Here is a 17,948-nt window from a genome sequence, read left to right as displayed (position 1 = left end):
GAGCTGCTTGGAATCGGCCCGTTTTGTGCCAGTGCCCAAGCACAGTGAGTCGTATTCGTGACGCTTGCTACTGCAATTACCAGTCTCAGCGAAGCGCCGCCCACCAGGGCCAGGCTTCTCTTGCGCGGGTGCTTGTCCCTCACCAGCTTCCCTGCGAGTTTGGTCGGCCATGTGCTCACAGGTCGCGTTAGCGTTTAGCCTTATAATTACTTCTGCTTCAGCTAATATTTTATGTGACCTTTTTAAGACAAAGTAAATCAAAACATTCCTGCTGAAGTGTACGTAGATTATGTATTTAAAAATATATAAGTACAGGGTGTTTCTTTTACTGGCTAGTTAGGAAAAGTCTATTCTTTTCCTTGCTGGAAATTGCTTTGGGCTGTCATGCGCCCCCTCCTCGTACACACAAACACATACAGCGTGACACTTTCCCTCCGGGGCTCCGTGAGCTTTGCTATGACAGTTAGTGTCTGCCTGCAGTGACATCTGCTGACACAGGCCCAGTTTGTCGTTTGTCAGGCCTTGCGACACCGACCCACTAGATTCGATTTGAGATCAATTAGAGAAACCCTCCATAACTGACCTCTCTTTCACTTGGAACCGTTCGCACTGGAATGCCTTTCTTTCTCTGTCTCTCTCTCTCTCATTAGAAGAAGGTTTATTTAACCCATTTTTAAATAATTGGCACTTGGAGGTACACTAATTAAAACTTTCTTAAACACAGTGAAGACTGCACTAACATCCTTCTGGTTGAGTGTTGGTAATAATTTACTATCTGTCTTTTCCTTCAGAAATGCTGCTCATGGATTCTCCCTTATCCAGGTGGACAACACAAAGGTCACCATGAAGGAAATCTTGCTAAAGGCAGTAAAGCGAAGAAAAGGATCCCAGAAAATTTCAGGTAGGAGAGTTAAATGATACCGTGGCCATAGCAGCTTAAACCTTGGTTAAAAGTGCTTGGGTATGCATGCCTGTGTCTCCACGTGTGCATGCATGCATACAGGGTGATGCCTGGCTCATAGGTGTTTCAGATGCCACTGCCAGAAAGTTTGGTTAGCAGGTCTGCGGCAAAACAAAGTGATGGTAAGCTGCCCGTGGGCCTGAGGAAGGGATTGGGCCAGTGGCTTATGTAGGGAGAGTATATTCCCATCAGTTATGGAAGCTTTGTCCTTAATCATTTGTGATAGATTAAGCCAGGCTACTTGGGCTAACTCTTAGTTGGTGTAAAGCTGCCTTGAAAACTGAATCAACCCTAAATTTGAAGTACTGCTTTTAATTTCATGTTTTTACATAATTTTCAATGGGGGAAACTTTAAAAAAAATTTTTTTATTGAATTGATTGGGGTGACATTGGTTAATAAAATGATAGGTTTCAAGTGTACAATTCTATAGTACATCATCCATTTGTTGTACTGTGAGTTCACCACCCCAAGTCAAGTCTCCTTGTGTCACCATTTATCCCCCTTTACCCTCTTCTTCCCTCCCCCACCTCCTTCCCCTCTGATAATCACCATACTGTTGTCTGCATCAAAGAGGGGTTTTTTTTGTTTGTTTTTGGTGTTATCTTTTCTTAATCCCCCATGAGGGAAACTTTTAATTGCTAGTGTTTCAGGTACGAAATAAAAGGGAAAAGATATCATTTTTACCAGTTGAAGGCAACTGTAAAAAAAACAGTTTAAGGATAAATTATTTGATTCACAGAAATACCTGTTCATCTCTGATTTCTAATTACCCAACTTTATACAGAAAGTTAGTTTATGGTATTAGCTGTTATATTCAAAGGATATGAGAAAAAATATAACCAATATTGAGAAATAATTATTTTGCAAAATAGCCCCAAGATGCGTCATGCCACAGACAACTTTAATATAAATCAACCTGTATATGACACGTCAGAGATCTTAGCTTTGTAAATAAATGAGACTTCTTAAACACCTTTAGTTCATCTTTTGGAAAGGAAAAAAAAAAGCATTGTTCGGGTTGAGGAAAATGGTTTTGTGTTCTTTTTAAGGAGAGGCATATAATCTGTTCCAGATTTAATTAGCTATCTTCAGATGAAAGCTGAAGTTTTAATAAAAGTTAGAAGAGATAACACAGTGAAGGACACGGATGAGCTGTCTCAAGGCCATATTCCAGGGGAACGATAAGAGCTGTAAAAAATGGCAGAGGAGAGCAATTGAATGGAGCAATGAAAATCTGATTCTCATAAAAAAGAGAGAGAGAGAGATGCTGGTAGGGGCGGTTGTAGATGAGACCTGCTAGCGTCTGCAAGCAATTTGGATGCTTGCCAGGAGTCATTGTTCACCCTCGGCTGTGGCGGCTCCGTCCAGATGTGCCAACTGCACGTTTCGGCTTTTGCCAGCTGACTGCGCCGTTTGATAACCAGCTCTCTGGATGCCCATCACTGGCCGCAGAGATAGAATTAAATGATGATGATCTTCCCACAAGTTGGGAGAGGAAACAATGCATATAAATCTTGATTTCATCTCAGCATGAGAAGTCTTTATCCATCATCACTCATAATGAACAAGTCGTTAGCTGGGATGAATGGTGTTCTGGTTTTTCCAAACACCTCTTTTGTTCATTTTTTGGGTGACTTTTATCCATTGCATGGGGGTCAAACCTCTTTGCATTTAGGGGATGATTGAAGAGGCATACCCTCTCCTTCCCAGGGGGAAGGAGCTATTTTGGAGTTCTAGGTGCCGATCTAAAAGCATTTAAACAGCTTCAGATATTTGAAGATGTTTAATAAGCCTTCATCTTTCCTTATGGTCCTTATTTTTTCTCTTGCTTTGTTCCTAATTTTTTTTTTACTTAATAGTGTATTTTGTGACAGATTTATTATACTCTAAGATAGCATTATTCTGAATTGTCCATGAGGAGACAGAACTAACTTTCTAAACCTACTTAATAACAATTGTGCTGCCATAGATTTTTCAGCCCAGGAAACCTCTGTGAAGTTCCTGGGACGCCACTAACCCAGCGCCGTTCCCTCTGTCCCCAGCCCCCTCCGTGCAGTCGGATACCTGTCCGTCTGTGTCCGTCCCCAGCAGCCACGTTTCTTGCGCACACATTTACTCACGCTCACCGTCGCGTGTGCACCCTGCTGTGTCCATCGGAGTTTGGGGCGGACCCTCGGCAAAGAGTCAGGACTCATTACCTGCAAAACAGTGATGGGCATTGTTTATTCCTCTCACACTAGAGAAGTTGATTGAGATTGATGTAGTTACGTACATTACTGTCCATTTTCTTCTTCCAAAATGCTTTTTTAAAATAAGAAGCCCTTTCTGTTGCTTTATCAAGCCAGGTCTCACGAAATGGAAGGCTCTCCAGTTTGGCAAAGGTGTTTATTTAAGGTTAGCTTGGTAAAGGCAGGGTGCGTTTCATGTTTTCGAACTTTGTGTGGTGGAGTGGACCTGTTTTGGAGGGTGATGAATGAAAAGAGGAAAATCCTCTTGTCATAGCATCAAACATGAGTATGATACATTTACTAAAAAAAAAAAAGAAGAAGAAGAAAAAGTCTGTTGGTGCTCCCAGTTGGCTGTGAAATACTTTCGACTTACCCATTGTGACACACGAGCGCGTAGTCAGGGACTTGGGGGCGGGGGGGTGTCAGGTTAGAGACGCTCACCCAGTGCTTGCTCGGTCTCTGCCGCAGTGACCTGTCCAGTGTCTGTAAGAAGGTCCCCGGCGCCCCTGTGTCGGAGACGCTCACCCAGTGCTTGCTCGGTCTCTGCTGCAGTGACCTGTCCAGTGTCTGTAAGAAGGTCCCCAGCGCCCCTGTGTCACAGACAGAGGTGGAGAGCTCCGCCCTCCCCTCAGACAGCTTTCACCTGTTCGAGTTCAGAAAAACACTGATCCCTTCGCTACTCTTTTCACCTTCGGTGAGAGGGGGGAGATTCCACTTGAGGCTCACCAACACGTGCCGAGTGTGTTTGTTCACTGGGGTTACTTGTGTTGGGGCAGATTTCAGCCAGCCTTTGGTAGGCTGGCAGTGAACTTGCGCTGCTCACCCACCAGCCTCGCACGCCTCTCATCTTTCTTCCAGACTGACAACTCTCTGTTTAATAACGCTGTAATAATAAATTGAGAACTACATTATTAAATCAAAGAGTAGGCCTCGTGACTGCCCTAATGTGTAAATATTGCCCTTCCCTCTGGCACTCGCTCCCCAGTTTTCATTTGTAAAAACTCAGAAGGTGAGAGACAGTTGAGCAGAAGAATTCTTCTTTGTTCAGGTAAGGAGCTTTGTCAATGGGACCCTTAGGGTTTTAGAATATTTTTGCTTTTTGGGGGTAGAATATCATTATAGACACTTGTAGCTGATCTAAAATTTCGACTTGCACTATTTGTAATTATTTCATCAAGTCATAACTATTTATGAACACTGCAGGGTTTTTCCATTAATATTCATGTACTGAACTGGAGTAAGCTTTTCACAGTGTGTTCTAGTCACTTCTCTGCTGAGGCTTATTTTTTTAAGCCCATTTTTAAATGTCTCTTTTAAAGTTTCTCTTTAGCTTTTCATTTTACTCCTGACCTACTTGACATTTGGAATCTACCTGCCTTGGCAGAAACTCCCCACCGTTTAAGAAGAATGTAAAGGGAGAATCCAGTTTTAGAAAAATTAGCTGAAACCTCTTTACTAATTTTAACAGTTGGGTGGGTGTGTGTTTGACATAATGAAGAGTAGCCTGTCGGGTCCCCTGAGTGAGCCGGTGAAACAGACTGACCTTTCGTTTAGTAGGAAAAGGCCGCGGTTCCTCAAGCTCTCCTTTTGTCAAGTTCACTCTCACAGTCAGTGGCCTTCTGAGCCTCTTAGCGTTTTGGTGTTGTTTAAAAGCACTGTGTCCCACCAGCCCTCACCAGCCTGCCAAAGCACGGTGTTGGGTATGACCGAGACACTCGGGAAACGGAAGCAGATCCGATTTCAACCTTAACATTGACACAGAGAAATGAGACAGTTCTCTCGTGGTCTGCAAAAGGCAGGAGGCTTCCGAGTGGGATTTTCCCAAGCGGAATCGTTTTCTCCATGGCTCTGTTTCAGCATTTATTGTCCTTATGAAATGGAGGTGTTTCTCTTTATCATCTGCTGTGGAGCTGAACCAGAAGCTTATTTACTTTCTCTTACCCCTGTCCGTTCTTGCCTTTTGATGTGAAAGGCAAGTTTGCATCAGTCTGAGGATCCTTTTGAAAAGCTCTTCCAGTGTGGTTAATAAGACTTGTGATATTCATTTGTACTTTTCTTACACAGTTTCACCTAGAATTTCAAACAAATACTAGCTTTGTCAAGTAGACTCCCTCCTAGCATCTCTGTTCAGAGTCATAGACCACCTCATTGCTGGCTAATTTGCTGTGTTTTCACAGGACCCCTAGAATGTCACCGATGAGATAGCCTCGTCTAGGGCTTCTCAGACACTGTTCCCCGAAGTAACTGCTGGGAGCCGCGGGGGGCTGTGCACACCTACCACCGGGTGCAGGGTTCTCATCGGAGGAGCAGGCGGTTAATGAGGGCATCGTTAGATTCTCAGGTTTTCTCCTAAGAATCCACGTAAAATGCGCATCTTGGTCCACAGTGTATTGTGGCTGTGTATACACACACTCACTGTGTGCTCACCTGTGCCAGACCTGCGCTGGGCACAGGGCACAGTGGTGAGGCAGATCCACAAGGTCCTTGCTGGGGAGGCCTCACGTTCTAGAAGGAGAGCGATTACAGGGGCCGAGAGAGAACACGAAGATGCGGGGAGCTTGTGGTATGGTACAGGGAGCTCAGGGACCCTCCCTGAGAGATCAGCGTTTCAACTGCGACCCTCGTAGTCTAGCCAGGAAGAGTTGGGGAGGGGCAGTGGCTGTTAAAGCTGACTATATTTTAATATAAAAAGAACATTTATTTGCAGTCAATTTACTTAACTCTCTTTCCCCCAACTTAAAAAACAATGTAGTAAACTTGACCCTTGAATTCTTCCCTGTGCTAACTCCCCACATCTTATCCCTTAGCAAATCCTACCGGTTTTACCCCCCGAATACATCCCGAGTCCATTCAGTCTTCCCATCCCTGCTGGATGAGTTCAGAGCCACGTGACTTTGGCTGGACTGCTGAAATAGAACCCCAGCTGGTTTTCCTGCCTGTGCTCTTGGCCCTCTCTCCAGTCTCCTGTCTGCACAGCAGCCAGAGCACTCTTTTAAAATATAAATCAGGTCATATCTACTCCAAACCCTTCAATGATTTCCAGTTGGAGTTAGAATAAAATCTAAACTTGTAACCACGGTGGAATACACTGAGGCCCAAAGAGAGGGATGTACAGAGAATGTAAACATGAAGAAGAAGAGACTTGGAAAGAAGTTCAGAGTTCGGTGGTTGCAATGGGAGAGAGAATGCAGACCAGTCTGGGGCCCAGGAAGCCGGGCTGGGGAGTCGGAGCCTGTCCCCTGTGGGGGGGCCTGCTCTAACGGACCAGACCGGCAGCCACAGCGTCAGTGTCTGACTCACTCCTCACAACCCCTCAGGCAGGGGCCTTCTTTCTTACCAGACAGACCTGAAAAGTTGTATACGTGTCAATTTGTTATTTATCAAGAAGATTTTAAAGGGGATTTCTGTGTCTTCCCCAAGACCTATTCCAGTGGGGTAACAACGGATTATTTAGTGCCTTTGTGTACTTAAGGATACCTCATTTAACCGTGCCTTTGAGCGATGGGACTTCAGAAATGTCATCAAGTGGGAAGCAATGGCATTTTAGAACTAAGAAACTGTGGTACCTGCATGTGTAATCATATACGTACCTCTCTGAGCCTCCCTTTCCTTGACTTGGGGAGAAATTCAAGTTGCCCACATTTCCGCAGAAAGTAAATGGCAGATTCTAAATTGGAGCCCAGGCTTTTTTTGACCTCAAAGCCCGTATTGTTTTTATTGTACCATGTTGCTTATTAGAACCCTAATGGGAGAACAAATTTAAAATTCTGTAAACAGAAATGTTCATTGATTCTAAGATCTAAATGCACTAGGGAAGTGCAGCATTTAAAGGAACCCTGTGGTGAATCTGGATATAAAGCCAGGAATTCTTTTGTAATTGCACAGTTTGTCTGTATCGGTGTCAGTTTTAATGTTGTATGTCTAGCTTTCTTAAAGCAACATACACCTGTCCTGAGCTGCCCTTTGGAGAAGAGAAGCCCATATGATTTAAATGGACTAGGATTTTTAACACCCTTCTAACCTGAAATGCTCTTCAGAGGCTAAAGTAAGGTAAAGAATCTGTTGTCTGTAGGGTTGAACAGAGTCCTACTTCATGTGTAATTGCGTGGACAGAAAATTCAGTATTATTTCGTGTATGCAAATAGTTTGCGAGCCAGAGACACAGACGTGTGGTTTCCTTATGCTGCAGCAGTTGTCCTTTAAAAAAGAAGAAAAGATGGAGAGACAGTAAATAGGACTGTTGTTACGTTCTTTGTCAAAAAAACAAACAAACCCAAAACAGTAATTTCCGCAGGAAGTTCTCCTCCTTGTGAAAGAGTAATCACGCTGATGCCACGCGTGCGCGAGGGCTGGAGTGAGAAGTAGAGACCTGGCACCCCTGTCCGGTGACCCAGTGGGAAACAAAACCAGGACATTAGGACTGCGGAGGTGTCTAAATGCGTCACTCGGGCTGCCCCAGGCAGGAAGCTGCAGGTGCACACTCCCCCTTGCCTCCCCTCCCCGGTTCCATCTCACCTGAGCCTCCCGTCTGGAGTGCTCCGTGGTCCTGATGGATCTTCCCGAGTGTAGAGCAGGGCACATTCGAGATGGCATTCAGTCAACTGTTTTATCCAGAAAGCCTGGAAGTTCAGAGAATTTATGTCAAGCAAAAATCTTTTGGAACCACTTTAGAGACCTAGTTATTTTAGAAGGGTGTTATGAGCTCTCGCCACCGCCACATCAGAAAAACATGAAATATATCATTCGACAAAACTACGTTTGACCAGCGTTTACTCTTCCTGCTGGTCACTAATCTTTCAGAAATTCATTTTTCATCACGAAATCTATTCATTCACTCGATCTGAGGCCATCGCCAGAGTGGATTGGATTAAGAAAATGCAGAACAAGAGGAAGGGAGAAGACAGCCCCCTGCGAGGCTGTGTGCTGGTGCAGGAGGCGCACACTGCGGGGTCAGAGGGCCCGGCCCTGGGTGCACGAGGGGTAATGCCACAGCACCACCGCTCATTTAGTGCCAGCTCCTGCGCGGGGGAGAAGCACTACTACATTAAATGTATCTGTTGACTGTAAGCTGTATCCTGATTTTAGAAATGTTAGAAATGAAAAAAAAATTGTGCCCTGGAATAAGAAACTATGGTAACCGAATGGGTGACCATGTGCTTCCCTCTCTGAGCCTTACTTTTCGCAGCTGTACCGTGGGAGAGGGTGAGGGAGGATAAATGCAGGCCAGTGCAGGAAAGGGCCGTGTGTGCTCCAGGGCCCTGTGTGGCTCAGGAGACCCTGCAGGGTTCACATCCAGTGCCGCCTGCTCTGTGCCAGCACTGTGCCCGAAATGGGTGCAGAAGAGGAGGCGGTGAAATCTGGTAAATTCATGAATGGAAGTGTTTAAGCTACGACCGCAGCACGGATAGGGAGCACTTAAAACCACTGGGTGAGGCGGAGGGCTGAGAGAAGATGCTCTGGAGTAAGCGATTGCTCTGACAGCTTTTTGAAGATTACTTAGAACTTTGCCAGATGGGTGAGTGAGAAGAACATTCCAGACAGACGTTTTGAGATGTAGTCACAAAACATAGACATTTCAAATTGCTGGAGCAGGAAGACAGCAGAGGAGAAGCTGCAGAAGCTAGGCAGGGGCAGACCCGATCAGGCCAGGCCCGACAGTGCACTCGAAAACAGGAGAGCCACATCCGTTTACTGGGGCTCATCGTGCAGGAAGCGCTGTGTGGGCTCTAGGGGTTTTGTGGAAGCCAAGCTGTGGTCCTCACCCTCAAGACACTCACTGTTTACTTGGGGAGACAAGCCAATAGGTGGTTAAAATTCCATGCACAGGATGAGTGGAAGTCAGTACAGGGCCGGGTGCCCATTGTGGGAGGGAGCCCTAGTCTCGTCTTGCGGAGTCAGGGAGGACTCTCCTGAGCAAACTGCCTGGCTGAGACCTGAGAGGAGTAGAAGCTGGCCAGGTACTGAGGGATGGGAAAGAGCACGCGGGCAGACGGAGCACAGTTGGAGAGCTTGCTGCCTTCTGGAAACGGCACGTCGTGCAGCGTAAGAACGCAGCAGACGCAGAGGTGGGAGGGGGGGAACGGTGGCTCCAGACCGTGTCTGTAAACTGTTGAATTCGAACTTTATTCTGATGGCAGAGGGGAGCCATTGAAAGGAGGGCAACATAAATACTTCTGGGGAAAACAGTCAAACATTTTGGAGGTGCATGAAGTAAAAAAATAAAGGGGTTTCCTCTTTCGTTTAAATTCTTTGGATTTTTGTTGTGGTTTTGGGGGGCTTGGGGGGGTATTAAGTTGACATGCAGATATACATATAGGCAGGGAGTCTTTTGTTTTCTAAAAACCACGATATGCCTGGCACCTGGCCGAGTGCCTGTCAGGTGGAGAACACTCAGTAAAGGTTAAATGAACCCATGAAGAGGATCTGTGTCAAGTTTTTTTAATGATTCCCTACAAGATAGGTGGTTTTGCATTCTTGTACTCGGTGTCATAAGCATTTTTTATCAGAGTGACCACTGCATTTTTATCTTCCTAGTTAAATTTGTTTTAACTATGGGATTGCTTATCAGAGGTTTGCTTCTTCAAAATGTTGAGGAAAAGAAATCGCCCTTCAAAAAGCTCAGACCCGTTCTTGGGCACTCGAAGGTAGTGTGAGAGCGCCTCTTCCCCACCCCCACCGCCCCTGCGTGTCATCAGTCTTCAATTTTTGCCAGACTGGCGGTTCGTGGTTAATATCTAGTTTTAATTTGCATTTGTGGGGTTTTAGTGTAATTAAACATTGTTAAATGGGTTTATTAGCCATTTTATCTTTTGGAAAGGTACTTCTTATATCAGTGAGTTGTTTCAGTGGGAAGAGGGATCGAGAGGAAGGCTCGTTTCAGAAAACTATTTTTAGGAAGTGCCCTAGAGTTTTGCACACAATTCTCCCCACCTCATCTCCCCGTTTCCCGCTTGAGCAGGTGTGCGCACACGCACACACACACACACACACACACACCCTTGGTGTGCAGGGGAAGGCCAGCCATTTCGGTTGCTCGCCTACTGCCCCTTCATTCGCCGGCAGGCGTTGTTTGTGTTTGGCGAGCGCCAGCTGGTGATTCCGTAGACTCCAGTTCAGCTCATTTGAGACCTTATGTTGTTACCTGCTTGCTTTGTCATCAAAACTAGTTTTAAAAAACAGATTTTCTGGTGAGTAGTTTATCTTTCTAAGGCTGGTACACTTAGAAAACGCCCACAATCTGGAAATCGGAAATGTAGACCAAAGAGTTGTCCCCGCTTCCCAGGTTTATTTCGGGGAGGCGCATCTGAGAGCACGCCTGGCAGCATTATGAACAGCACTGGCACCAAGGGCAACCGTGGGGGGTTAATGGGGACCCTGCATCATTCCTTGCCATGTGCCTGGTGAGTCAACTCCTAGAAGTTTCTGGGAATGGTAGCAAGTGGGGGAAAGGCTGCAACCAACAATCAGTGTCACAAAGTGGGGATGACTAATTTGCGGAGGAGGCCGTTGAGACAGATGTTTAATTAGCTGAAGTCAGAGTGGATAAATTGGGGGAGGACTGCCTATGCAGGGAGATGCCTTTCCCCCCTCATCTCTCATTTAACGGTTTCGTTGTGTTGTTTTTGTTCTCACCGTTTTCTGTTTGAAGGTAACTTCCTCACTTTGGGGGTGGGGGAGGGAAGTGGAAAGCAAGTGCCCTTCGGTGCCGCACGCGCACCGCGCTCCAGGTGACTTTGTGTGTAACCTCTACGAAGCCCTCTGAGGCGGGCATTGTCCCTTTGTTACGGCCGAGAACACCGGTCGCCTGTGTCTGTGTGTGTCGTGCGCAGGGCCTTCCTGACGAGAGATGCAGACGAGGTCTGAGCCTAGACCCCTCGGGCCTTGAGCCCGTTGGTTTTTTCCTTGAACTTAAAATGCACAGCATGTGAGGGAAGTTTCTAGAGTAAAAGTCGTAATAGAATTTATTTTGACAGGAGCTAGTGCCACACAGGTGCAGGCATTTGTCAGAACGATCACATGGTCCTTGTAAGATTTGGGCATATCACTGTAGATTTTACTAAAAATAAAAGGAGAATCGTAAACAAATACTGAGCACGAGTTAATGCTACGCACACTGAAGTGTTCAGGGTGAATGTACTGATGTCTGCTTCTTACTTGGAAATGCATTTTTTTTAAAGGGTGGACTGATGGGTAGACACGTGATAAGGCAAATATAGTAAGTGTTAATGGTAGGATCTAGGCGGTGGGCACACAGATTTCAGTGTCTCGTTCTTTCACCTTTTCTGTGACTTAAAAATATAGTAAAATAAGAAAACTCAAAATTAAAAATATGTAATTTAGATTCCACTCATTAATATAAATTTCTGAATTGACAAATGTATGTCATGGAGGCACAGGAAACACTGATTTTTACTTCTTTTTGTAGGGTATTTTATTTTTAATTACTCCATATGTTCAGTGACATCTTGAGGTCACAGTTTCTTCCACTGACATGTGATTTTAAGCAGTATATAGTTATGAATATAAAAATTATTGTTACCACTTACTGAATATTCAAAATCTGCCAGGCAATCTGCCAAACCCTTAATCCCAAAACATTTACTCCACCAAACAGCTATTTGAATGGATCGGGTTTTTTATAAGTGAGAAAACGAAGGCTCAGAGAGGATACAGAACTTGTGCACGCTCACACAGCTAGTGAGGTGGGGAGCCGGGGCTCAAACCCAGATGTGTGACTCCAAAGCTTCAGTTCCCACTCACTGGACTGGACTTCGTCCCGCTGGCTGAGGTTGCAGGAGCCACAGTGCAGTGGAGGCAGGTACGCTTTCTCCCTGGAAACGCCAAGTGCACCTGCTTCACCGGGATGCGGCAGTGTGATTCATTGGGAAGGGCATGGGCTCTGGAACCAAACCAGCCTGGGTCCCCACCCCAGCTGTGCCTTTCACACAAGCTGTGAAGTTAGGCAGGGAATCAAACCCTTCGAACCTGAGTTATCTTCTCTGTCAATCCGGGTACTAATACCTACCTTGTAGGGCGGTTGTTTTGACTAACAGCACGTAAAGCATTTCGCCAGTAATAAGCGCTCAGTGGATGTCAGCTGCCTGTATTCCCGTTGCCACTACCTCATCAGGCGCCTCGTGAAAGCTGGCTTTTTAGGGTTTGATTTACCTCTTTTCTACCCACATGACTTAGCCTTTGCCTGCACCCTTTCTTTTCCAGCGAGTTAAGGCTATAGAAAGCTCACACCCTGTGATAGAACCAGCCTTGGAATCGTGGTTGGGCATGGGTCTGTTGGAAGCACCCTTTGCTTTGAACAAGAAGAAAACTGGGTCTGGAGAATCAACTCTAGTGGCTTTTGACTAACAAGGACACCCATTCCGTGTACGTAGGTGTAGGTTAATGATCACAGAATTCATTCATCATACAGCTTACTTTAGCAAATTCAAAGTGCCAAAGATTCTAGAGGTGAAGTGCACAAACATTGCCTTTAACAAACATGTTTGCCAGTGATTTTTAAAAGCCTTAGTATTAACAGTTGAATAGCTCACAGAGTCTATTGCTTCTTCTCAGAAGACAGTGAAAAGGAAATGTCATCAAATGCCAACAGTTTTGAGAGCACGATTATGGAAGCTACGGAAGGGTTTAGAGTGCTGTGCCCGCCCCTCACGTCCCTCCAGGCAGAGTCTTGGTTTCCCGGGAGGAAGCAGAAGGCCCTCCTCCTCCAGGCAGGCCACTCACGTGTGTATCCCACTCGTAGCTGTAAGGAACACTCTTCCTCTGCCGAGGCTGAGTTAGCCCCTTCCGATGAACAGCCATCACTCCCGAAGTTACCCTACTGCAGGAGTCCTTTCCGAGACCACCCCCGGGACCCGAGACACCTGACTTCTGTCTCGCTGCCTTCAGAGGCCCCAGCACTGGAGCTGGTCTTCCCTCGTGGGCGATTTAAAAGGCAGTTCTAACAATTGCAATACCCACTTTCCATAGCAAATTTTTTTCTTTTTGAGTAAGTTACAGATAGCAGGGCTTTCTGCAACAGCTTTAAGTGCATTAAGGAGACAAAAGAAGAAGAATAGCTCATCGATATGGGTATTTCTTTTTCTGTTGTACAATGACAATAATGCCCGGAGACAAAGATGACTTAAAATCAGGGAAAGACATTGGTGTGGCCCTGAGAGGCAGGTCTGGAAAGAGGCCTTTCCGGCATCTGTTTCTCGTTACCCAGCTACCGACAGGGAGGGCGGCCAGCGAGGTGCATAGATAGGTTCTGCTGTGCATCGAACCTGTTTTCCAAACAGAGTCTGTGAGATGTGATTAGAGCCAGACGCCGCAAGGGCGCAAGGTGGTCTCGGAACTCCTCAGTCTTCCTCCCTGTTGCCGCCACATACTCATGGAAACAGCCAATCCTGATGAAACCCGCCTCACCTTTTGTTAAAGAAGTTGCACGCTATATTTAATAGGACAATGTAAATTAAGGTAGAGTTGAGACAAAGTATGATTTAAACGTAAAAAACCCTGAAGGTCGTGCAGCTCACTCGGGCACAGTGAGCCCAGAACCAAGCTCATCCCGCAGGAAGTATGTGTGAAGCCCCCACTGCGCGCCAGGCGGTGAGTGAGGGTGACGGGCTCTTCCGGGGGAGCGTAGCAGCGGTGGGGAGACGGCCAGTAAAAGGTAAACGTACCAGCAAGATGCGCTTGATAGGTGTTCTCACTTCCAGTGTTCAGTCTGCTCATTTCCTGATAGAAAAGACTTCTGTGAGTCCCCAGTGTTTGGAGTTCCCTCCCGGAGGGACTCCCTCCAGCCCAAGATGGGCATTACCTTCGTCTTTGCGCTTCAGCATCTCCTCACGGGCTGTCAGCACCTCTCCCCGATGATCACAGGGGCAAGTGGAGAGGGCAGCAGGGGCTGGCTGGTGAGTCACGAGCATCAGCAGCGGGGGTGAAGACGTGTGGCCACATCCGGGCTCGGAGCTGCTAGAGAGGACACTGTCCCTTCCCCCGGAGATGCCATGGGCCTGCCCCCGTGAGCTCTGGTCCACTGATCTCGCTAGCTGTGGGCGAGGACCTTACCGAGGAGAAGGACGAGAACCCTCCCTTTCCTTTGGGAGAGGCTTGGGGCGGGGGTGGAGCCTTCATTGGAGTGAGATGAGAGCCCTTTGTGGAGAAGAATGGGTTTCTTTTCGTTTGCCAAGCACCTTGGCCGGCCCACGGTTGGTGGCTGCCACGTTCTGTGGGATGACCTGAGGACGACCCGCGGGGAAAGCCAGACTGTGGCCCACAGCCGCTTCTTCGCCCTCTGCCAGCACAGGCTCAGGCCCGCCCGCCTCCTAGTCCGGGAGAGACTCCCTGTGCTTCGATTATTGGAGATCAAACTTCCTCTGAGAATTAAATCATCGAATGAGAATGTAAATGTCTCAAAAATGACACGCAGTGCGCATCGGCTGAGATTAGTTGCCTCCCAGGTTCCCTTAATGACATGAATCTTTAATGATCCTTGGGGAGCCGGAGGGGGATACCAAAAACAGACCGCCGAAGCACTGATAATCAAGCGGGGGTGCCCAGCAGGAGGACACCGCTGCACACTCCATGTTACAGGAAAGAAATGAAAGCAGACTCGCTTCTGAAAGTGGGGTGCGGGGTGAAAGAGGAGAGAGCTAGGTCCTCGGCTTCCACGGTGGACGTTAGTAGATGCTGTCTGGTATTTATAATGATTCGGGAAACACCTGCAGAGGAATGCTACTAAAAACACGACAGTGAGTGCCAGAAGAAGTAGCCAAAAAGTTTAAACTAATTGCCAGTAAGAAGGGACTCAGGGGTGGTCAGGGAATTAGCTGGTTTTCATTATAGGACTTACAGTATTACTTACTTTTAAAGCTACATGTACATGTTACTTTGATAAAAGTAAAAATACCTTTCAGAATTTGTAAAAAGAAGACAGCTTACTTTCAAATTCTAGAGCTTAAAAATACTTCTCTTTCCCTTACTGTTACATGGACTCCCTGTTTGAAAATTCCCTTTCTCCTGCAACCACAGTCTGCTTCCTCGTGTTGGATGTCAGTTTTCTGTGAGAACATTGTTATGAAATAGTTGCTTTCCATCATAAACATTTCAGACCTTTTCAGGCCGAAGTGTTATGTGAGTATAACCTTTACATTGTGATTTCGTCAACACTTCTCCGTGACCTGTATTTTCTGCAGGTTAAAGCGCAGGCTGTTAGCTAGCTGAGTGCTTTGCCCTGTTCTAAGGATGGCTGATATCTCAACTATAAATGAAAACGGCTGCTTTTTCATAACGTTGGAGTCCCAAACAGCTGTCATGTGTACATTCCGACGATCTCTTTTAATTGGGACAAAAACTAGTTTACTGAGTCTGCCAGCCCGATTAAGTGTATCATCTAACTGCCGTGGAGAGGTAGAGCAGAGGTCGTAGGAAAGCCCACCGAGCTAGAATGCAGCCGTCCCGAAAGGCTGGAGCCGCTTCAGAGGAAAGCCCTGTGAGGGGCCCCTCTTCTGTGCCAGGAACACAGGGTCCTAAGGGTCTGGCAGTGGCTGCTGCCTCACTGCCGCCGTCGCCCGTGAGCCCGAGTCTCGCCCACAGCACCGTGCTCTTCCCGCCCGAAGAGATGCGGGAGGACCACCCCAGCGCTTCCCCAAAGCCTGAAGCACCGCCCTCGCCTCTTCTGCAGCCCTTGGAGGGTTTATTTCAGGGGCAGCCGTCATGGGTGGCTGAAAGCTGTCACCACCACTCACTGGTGACCTTGGTCGGGCCATTCTAAAATAAGGTCACAGCTAGATCACAGACTGCCGGTTGTAGCCTTGTGAATATTAGAACTTAATACCTGGACTCTAGAAGCACTATTACTTGCTACTATTCTCTTTTTTACTATTACTCTTTTTAGTTCTTGGGTAAGTTTCTCAGTCTATGTGAACTTCATCTCCTCATCTATAAGTGAGAAGGATAACAGTATCTTCTTTGTAACATTGGTATAAAAATTAAGTAGAAATTCATTTCAAACACCAAGCACTTAGCTGGTGCTATTTAATGGCCCGGTGAACGTTAGTTCTGTCCCCTCCCTTCAATTTCCGTATTGGGAGACCCAGGCATACTCACAACTGTGTGGCACGGCACTTTTTCGCGAGGATGGCCGCTTTGAGTCATGGCTCCACAGAGGCTCTAGCTGCCAGGGCACCCCGCTCAAATTTAGGTACGCCCCCCTTGGGTGCGGCCCAGAGTGCGTGCATCTGTCTGCCCGGCCGCTCACTGAGCCCTTCCAGGGGTCTGGGGGCCCTCGTCGGAGCGGCAGAGCATGGGTGAGAACACAGGCGTTCCCGTGTAGGGATGGCCTAGCAGCCTTCCTCTGGAGCCCTCTGCCTCTGGGGCCGGGTGCGCGGAAGGGTTAAAAGCTGGAGAAACTTCTGTCGTAAATTTTCTCTTCAGCGGGACTTCCCAGTGAACATCTGACATTAGCAGAGAGGAGCCGCTCGTTGGCCTCGGAGTCAGCTGAAGGAGACAGGAGCTGCGGTGGAAGCTGCTGGATTTACTGTTATTAGCAAGGCAAATGGAAAGCCAGCAGGGCAGCCCGGCTCCCAGATAATAGATCTCACAAGAAGGAAAACGCGCGGCAAGGAGGCGGGCTGGCAGCCGCGGCTCCTCCGCCACCGCTTTCTCCAGTGCGTCGCCTTCTTCTTCTGTGTGTCTGGCACAGGGAGAAGCACATTCTAGCATCTTAGGTTATAAGCCACAACTGGCCTAACATAAAACAAGGTATTTAATTTAGCTTCTTACCTTGTTGGTAGATTCAGAGTTGAACATGGTGAAATGTGCAAAATTATATTAGTGTAGTGAGAAATAATTGCTGTTTATTGAGTACTTATGTGGGAGACTGAGTGCTTTAGCTGTGTTATTATCTCATTTAATCTATAAAGAACCTCATGAGTTAAAAACTCTCAGCCCCAACTTGGAGCTGAGAAAGCAGTGCTTCAAGTTAGCTGGAGCCGGGATTTGAACCCCGCCATTAGGTGTAACCAATGTGGCGGAAGGTATTGAGGCGAGAGCCCAAATGTCTATAAGGGGGCCACACAGGTACTGGCAGTAAGAAAGGCACGTACTGGGGCCTCTGTCCTGGCTTGGAACAGCCGTGGTTGGTACTGTTGTGGGGAGAAGGAGGTGGCCAGGCAGAGAGGACCCGAGGGGTGGGTGGGGCCAGGCCCTGAAGGGTCTGGCCGCCCAAAGCAGGGAGCGGGGCAGCTTGGTGAGCAGGCGACACCCAGAGACTGTGAGGACCGAGGAAGAGCTGTGGTTCTGGGCAGCAGAGACCAGGGAAGAGGCTAACGCTCAGCATCCAAGGGGCGGCAGTGCAGAGAGCCGGGTCCTGACAGGGTCGGGCCGAAAGCGACAGTGAGCAGAAGCCCCATTGTAAAAACTGCCTCTGCAAAACCAGTTTCTTAAAAATGCCCATGAGAGGCCAGCACACAGGTTTTTCTCATTAAATCCAACACAGCTGGCTTTTTTCTCTAGCATTAGAACAGAGGAAAACTAAAAATAATATCTTTAAATGCTAAAATCAAATTTGGCACAGAAAGCCACCGTAAGAGGCGCTAGAAAACGGAGACACCACATCCACCCAGTCAGTTCGGTTAGTCACTCGCCAGACAGACAGGTATCAGGTTCCCTAGTTGCAAAGATGTCCGGCCTCACACTCAACCGCCCTCTCGGGTTCGAGTCACTGAGAGTCGTGGTTTAAGTGGAATTTTCCAAACTA

General features: G+C 47.2%; 1 protein-coding gene across 9 annotated transcripts in view; it reads left to right on the top strand.

Moving 5' to 3' along the window:
- The window catches only part of MAPKAP1 (MAPK associated protein 1), a 211,318-nt gene that overhangs the window by 122,558 nt on the left and 70,812 nt on the right, over nt 1–17,948 (top strand). For all 9 annotated transcript variants that reach the window (XM_036022232.1, XM_036022231.1, XM_036022230.1 and 6 more), the window contains one exon: nt 792–901. In XM_036022232.1, coding sequence (XP_035878125.1) covers nt 792–901 — 110 coding nt within the window. The remainder of the gene's footprint in view (nt 1–791; nt 902–17,948) is intronic.

This window comes from Phyllostomus discolor, chromosome 3 (genome assembly GCF_004126475.2).
Source record: "Phyllostomus discolor isolate MPI-MPIP mPhyDis1 chromosome 3, mPhyDis1.pri.v3, whole genome shotgun sequence".
NCBI lineage: Eukaryota > Metazoa > Chordata > Mammalia > Chiroptera > Phyllostomidae > Phyllostomus > Phyllostomus discolor.
This window is presented reverse-complemented; position numbering and strand designations above follow the sequence as displayed.